At 39.3% G+C, this 6583-nt stretch overlaps 1 protein-coding gene across 2 annotated transcripts; it reads right to left on the bottom strand.

The window, feature by feature from the left end:
* Positions 1-2166: 2166 nt before the first annotated feature.
* Positions 2167-6175, bottom strand: LOC108363750 (RNA-directed DNA polymerase from mobile element jockey-like). Of its 2 annotated transcripts, none has more exons than XM_017617218.1 (2): positions 3947-6175; positions 2167-3839 (listed from the first exon to the last, which is right to left on the bottom strand). In XM_017617218.1, the coding sequence occupies exon 1, from the start codon at positions 6151-6153 to the stop codon at positions 4189-4191; it is 1965 nt and encodes a 654-aa protein (XP_017472707.1). In that variant the 5' UTR covers positions 6154-6175; the 3' UTR covers positions 2167-3839; positions 3947-4188. The 2 variants fall into 2 exon arrangements, with proteins under 2 accessions (XP_017472707.1, XP_017472708.1); XM_017617219.1 differs by having other exon boundaries at positions 3947-5630.
* Positions 6176-6583: the final 408 nt, after the last annotated feature.

The raw sequence follows: 6583 nt of genomic DNA, 5'->3' as shown, positions 1-6583 counted from the left end.
GCCGCCGTTGACTGTGTTTTCGGCGATCTAACCCCGTTTAGGTCGGCGAAGTATCTCAGAAGTTGTCCGTCCATAGGGCTACATTCACTACGTATTCAACTTCATATGCTGCTATAGTTTGGTGGCAAATATTTCTTTGTTTTGTTTCGATTTCACACATTCCTAGGCAAACAGCTGATTTCGAAAGATGTTTTCTCTCTTCCTCTTCTTCTTTCGTTTCGATCGTAACGCAGAATACCTAAGTTCAATTCCAGCGGAGCGGAATGCGGGAACGTAATCGAAATGCAGAATAGGGCTGATAATTCATGTGAATTATAATTTGAAAGTGTCCATTTAGTCAAGGAAAAAGCAAAGCAGTATACTTCCAGCAGACATTGGCCTGGGTTTTCGCACGACTGTTCCTGTATCATCGTTGTTTTTTTACGAAATTCTTACCACCATATACATATCTATGTATTATTTACTTTAGTAACTAACTTATGTAAATATGTACGTATTTTTTATGCTTAATATATGCAAATAAAAGAAGAAAGTATACACAACAAACATCGAGTAAATTTTTATTTGTGTCAAACTGAAACTTTTCTCCCAATAATAAACGGCTAGCTGATTCAAGTCTACAGCAAGTTCACAAAATTAATTGAAAACTTGTATCAACCAAAGCATTGTTTATATTTGCTCAACAATGACTTTATTCAACTAACAATATTGTCCAATCAAGGTAGTCGTTTTGTAATTATTAACAAATATACATTTGTCCCAACTAGAAGTCTTAAGTAAATTGCAGACTTTCGTGAACTATATATTTATTTCGCCATATCCAACTATGCCACTTGATCACTATAACCAAATCTTGGTTATTATAACTAAACCTTTTTCTGGGTGCAATATTGTGTGAAAGGTTGCAACTTTTCGACTTTCTGGGGCAATTATGTTGCGTATGGGGGATTGTAGCCAGAATTGTTATGATTCTATTAGCCAGCTGGGGCCGTTCCACCAGAGTGAGGTGGTGGCGAGGTGCAGGGGTTTGCAACCTCTTGTGCCAAGATCGGCGGAGTTATCAGCACTGGCTACATGTCGCCAAGTTGCTGGCCCAACTAAATCAAGTATTTGGGCTGTGCGGTTGGAAACATATGTTTTCCATGAGTGGGGTGGTTTTTCTAACCAAGCTAAGACGATCCCTGAGTCTGACCATAGATATAATTTTTGATTGGTCATGTTTAAATGCGTTTGCACAGTTGAGGCTAATTTTGCGAGTAGAAGCGCGCCACACAGTTCAAGTCGTGGTAGACTTAGTGTTTTGAGAGGTGCCACTTTGGCCTCTGCTACTAACAAATGGCTTGAAATTGTGCTGTTAATTTGGGTGCACACAAATATAGTTGCGCAATATGCCTTTTCAAGGCTTCGCAGAAGCCATGCAGTTCTACTTGGTATTCGGAGGAGTAATTTACCCATCAGTTGTTAGCAAATTGGGACTATTTTACCAAGCGAAGTGGTTTCACTTGCTCGTCCCATTCGGTTCCGTCTAGCCATAATTCTTGTATCAGGATTTTCGCTTGTATCATAATTGGCGAAAGCCATCCTGCGCGGTCAAAAAGTTTCGCTACAGCCGACAGAATTTGTCTTTTAGTTATTGCGGATTGAGCAGATATCGACTCAAGAGTATATGAGAATTTATCTGAGATCGCATTCCATTGTATGCCCAGGGTTTTTGTTGTACTTTCCTTTTCGAATATTAGGAAGTTTGAATCTAATTAATGTTCTTTATTTATATCTTTAAGGATTTCGGGGTGATTGGCGGTTATCTTTTTTAGGGGGAACCCTGCTGAGTTGTCACCGTTTTGAGTTTATAGTCACATATTGGACTATTAGGTGAATTTCGAAATATAATGCGCTGAAAGTCTTGATCGTCTTTATGTACGAGTATTTGTCGATACATTTTTTCGACGTCTCCGTTAAATACGTATTTGAACATACGCCACATTAGAATCAGAAGCATTAAGGGCCGGTTACTCAATGTCCGGTTAACACTAATCTGCGGTTAAACATCGTTATCGACGTCTTCGACTTCGTGCATACATCAGGGAGTCGGTAACGTCGATAACTATGTTTAAACGGAGATTAGTGTCAACCAGACATTGAGTAACCGGCCCTAAGTCGGGTTGTAATGTGGGTCCTGTGTACAAAATGTCATTTAAGGAATTGCCCGAACTTGTACATTTCGAGGCGTTGAAGACTACCCTTACCTTGGTTGTTTTTTGTCTGGTTTTACAACCGCATGATGGGGTAGGTAAAATGAGGTGTATTTACCTTTGGTTATGTTCTCATATGGATTTATTATTATTATTATTATTTATTAGAGAAATATAAAATATTGCACTAACATTAATTGCACACTAGCTGCTGAGGCCTACGGTGCTATTGTAATTAATTAATATGAACATCGTGTTGAGGATTGTAGGTAGTAAAGCTAGTTTTACAAAGATTTGTGTAAATCTATTTCTTTTAAAAAGTTAAATAGCGTAGTTATATTACTTACATTTATATCTTTTAATAGTGAGGATGGTAAGGTGGTACCAAAATTGGAGGTGCGTTTTGAGGATAATGGGGAACATGAGTCTAGGATGTGTGTTACATTGAGATGGTCCCCGCAAAGCGGACATACAGGAGAAGGGTCGCCAAGGAGGAGATGTTGATGGGTTAGTTTGGTATGGCCTATCCTGAGACGCGTGAAAACACTTGTTAGTAATCTGGAAACTGAGGGAGGGAAAAGAGATTTCTTGCACTGGGGATTATATTGCATGTATGGATGATTGAATTGAGACCAGGAATTAAGTTTTAGAGTGTATATATGGCTTTGAATGTATTTAACGAGGTCCTTTCTGGAAGGAGAGTCAAATGATATGGTGGGGGTAAGATACATATTTTTGGCTGCTAAATCTGCGTGTTCATTGCCTTTGATACCTACGTGACTGGGAATCCAGACGATTTTTATTTTATCAGCGTGCTTAATTAGCTGGTCTCGGATTTGACTAGCAATTTGGTTGTCGTTGTATATATTTTTTATACTTTCGATAACGGAGAAGCTGTCCGAAAAAATTGCAAACTTCCCTTTTTTGATTACTGCGTAATCGATTGCCTTCAGTATTGCGACGGCTTCCGCAGTATAGATGGAGGCATATAGAGGCAGAGATCCGCCATATATAAGGTCTCCGTTTTCTTTCACAACGGCGAAAGCGGTATTGTGTTCGGATTTGGATCCGTCAGTAAAAATCGGGCACCAGTCAAATAGGTCTTCAATGTTTATTATCTGGTTGAAAAGTTGAGTGAATGTGGTTTTGCATGTGGTGCTTTTAGGAAAATTATGTAATTGTATATTTAAGGATGAGGGTGATAATATCCAAGGTGCGTGTCGACTCACTTTTTTGCAACTAGATGGTATTTTTATCCCCAAGTCTTTACAGTAGGCGATGCAATGGCGTAAGGTGGATACGATTGAGTGTCTGCGTTTATTTCGGGAAGCGCTACGAAGAGTGTCAAACAGGAGTTTGCTGGTCGTATTCATTAATTTGGGGATAAGTTTGTATGTGGTTTCTTGGCATCTATCAATAATTGATGGAAGACCGGCCTCGGCTAGCACACATTTTGTGGGGGAAGTAGAAAAGCCTTTAATGCTGCACCGCACTGATGTGTGGTATGGTTTGTTGAGGAGAGCTAGATGGGACTTGGCGCACCAACCGTATATTTGGAGTCCGTAGTCAATTTTGGATAGAACTAGAGATTGTGTCAGGTTGACAAGCGTGTTAGTGTGGATGCGGAGACGATTTGATGACAAGTACCTTATTATGTTCAAACGTGGGATTAGTTTTTTTCTGAGTTCAGTGCATTGGTATTTGAATGTGTATTTGTTGTCAAAGATTATACCTAACAGCTTTAATGTACTTACATTTTCTATATTGTTATTGGCTGTGTTTACTTGTATCGGAGAACAGTGATGTTTACGGCATATATGGAGTATTTTGCATTTGTTGACGGATAGGATAGCTCCAGAAGAAATACCCCAAGAACGTATGTCTTCAAGTAAGTTGGAAAATACGTCTTGTACTTTCTTTGTGTCTTTCTCTTTAGTATAAAATACTGCATCGTCAGCGTAGACATTAAGATGTAGGCCGCGGTATTTGGAGATCATTACGTTGAGTTTTTGAATAGGACGACCGAGAGGGGGGAGCCATGGGGGATACCATTAGCAAGTGGAAAAGTTTCCGAGTAGGTGCCACTGACTTTGGCTTGGAAACTACGTATGGAGAGAAATGACTTAATTAAGTTGTACATTCTGCTGCCTATTTCCCATGAAGCGAGTTGTTCTAGAACTACGTGGGCCCCTACGCGCTCAAAAGCTTTTTCGAAGTCCGTAGATAGCACGGATACATGGTTTTTTGTTGATATAGCATCACAGATGAAATGCTGGAGAAGAAGTAGAGCATAAAGGGTGTTGTGATTCTTTTTGAATGCAACTTGGTTGTGGCTTATCAAGTGGTTTTTGGTTAAGAACCACATTAAGCGTTTTGTGGGCATTTTCTCGAGGATTTTTCTTAAACAGGACAACAGGGAGATCGGCCGGTAACTGTTAATATTATCTATAGCTTGGTTAGGTTTTGGGATCGGAAGGAGGGTGGCGGAAAGCCAGGTGTGGGGATATGTGCCGCTTTCAAGGATTTTGTTGTATAAGACTAATAAAATATTTTTGCACCGGTTTGGGAGATGTCGCAGCATGGGATAGGATATACGATCTTTGCCGGGGGTTTTCCCTTTAGAATGTTGGAGGGCATGTTCCAGCTCTATATAGCTGAATTCCTTTTCTAAGTATGGTGCATCAGTTGCCACTCTGGATGGGTTGTAAGATTGGGAGAGTATTGTGCTTTTTCTATTGATGTACTCTGTATGGAAGTTGGAGTCATGAGCGTAATTCGACCAGGTTTCGCCGAAAATGTTGGCTATTTCTAAGGGTGAGGAAAATAGCTGATTGGAAAGCTGGATAACTTTAATGGGAGTTGGAGGGATTCCGGTAAGGGCTTTGATTTTCGAACAGTTTTTTTTGGGTGAGTAGGAGGGGTTGATGTCTTCAGTAAATTTTCCGATAGATTCTGCTTTCGCTGCCTTGACACTTTTTTTAAAAATTGCATTGTCCTTTTTGTAGGCAATTAAATTGGGGACTGAGGGAGATGATTTATAAATATGCCACAGCTTTTGTTTTTCTGCTCTTAGGGTACTAAGATTTTTATTCCACCATGCCGCGTAGATTTTTAAAGGAGTTGTTTTGCTTTGTGGAATGGCCACATTGGCCGAGGACCTGATTGCTTTTGTGATGTTGGCCGCAAGTTGACGAACATTGGAGGTGTTCCAGTTTTTAAAGTTTTTTTCACAAGTGGTTTGATACATATCCCAGTTGGCAGCGTCGGTATTAAAATTCGGGGACTTGGTGAGATGACAAGGATTTAGCTTGGTTTGAATGACCGAAAGTAAGGGAAAATGATCACTACCGTACAGACTACTTAGCGTTCTCCAGCTACATTTGGGGCTTAACTGTGCAGATGCCAGCGTTAAATCAATGTTTGTGAATGTGTTGTGGGTTGAAAAATGGGTGGGGGAGCCGTCATTCAAAATAATTAAGTTTTCAGCGAAAATTACATTCTCAACTATGGTACCTCGTTTGTTGGACTTTTCAGAGCCCCACAGAGGGCTCCAAGCATTAAAATCTCCTAGTAGGATGGGTGGACTTACTGAACGGGAGAGTAGAGAGCAGATATCTGCCTCACAGAAAGTTTGGGATGGTGGGATGTACGTGTTAATGATAGTAATTGGAAATGTAAGCTTTATTTCAATGGATATTAATTGGATGGTCGATGATACTATTCGGTGGGGAATGTTATGTTTGATAAGGATTGCGACGCCCTGTTTGGGGTTTTTGTTATTAACACAGTTGTGAAAATACCCCACATAGGCTTTTGGGATAATAATATTCTTAGTATTATACGGGATATGAGTTTCCTGAAGGCATATTACATTAGGATGGGTATCTCTGATTAGTAAATCAAGTTCATTGTAGTTATTGAGATAGCCTTTGATGTTCCACTGAATGATTGTGAAGGCCATGTTGAATGTTTGTTTAAATATAAACCGGGTTTTATGAAATAGGTGCAAGTTAAGAATAAATGTAAATGTAGATGTAGATGTAAACGAGAATATAAATGTAAATGTAAGTATAGGTATATATAAAGGTTAGATAATCTGTGTATAAATATATATATATATAAATATAATTACGTATGTAGGTGCAAAATTAATGTTAGAAAGCGTTGAATGTTATTGTTAGTGTATGTGTGTGTGGTGTATGAGTGGTTTTGTTGGGGGCTGTTTTGGATTTGATGTATTCTTTTAAAGCTGTTGTTGTTGCAGATGATAAGACGTTATTGTTGATGGGATGTGGTGAGTGCGTTTTGTAGTTTTCGTCTTTTGCTCGCTGGTGAGTTATTTCGAATTCCATTGTGTCTGGTGTTTGTTTACTCGAATTTGTTTCAGTAGT

Source organism: Rhagoletis zephyria, unplaced genomic scaffold, assembly GCF_001687245.7.
Source record: "Rhagoletis zephyria isolate East Lansing unplaced genomic scaffold, Rhagoletis_zephyria_1.1 Rzeph_scaffold_01359, whole genome shotgun sequence".
NCBI classification, from domain to species: Eukaryota; Metazoa; Arthropoda; class Insecta; order Diptera; family Tephritidae; genus Rhagoletis; species Rhagoletis zephyria.
The sequence above is the reverse complement of the archived record's forward strand: the minus strand, read 5'-3'. Positions and strand labels throughout refer to the sequence as shown.

Excerpts from the sequence above, each read along its gene's own strand:
- LOC108363750 (XM_017617218.1), bottom strand. The coding sequence starts at position 6,153 with ATGGCCTTCACAATCATTCAGTGGAACATCAAAGGCTATCTCAATAAC.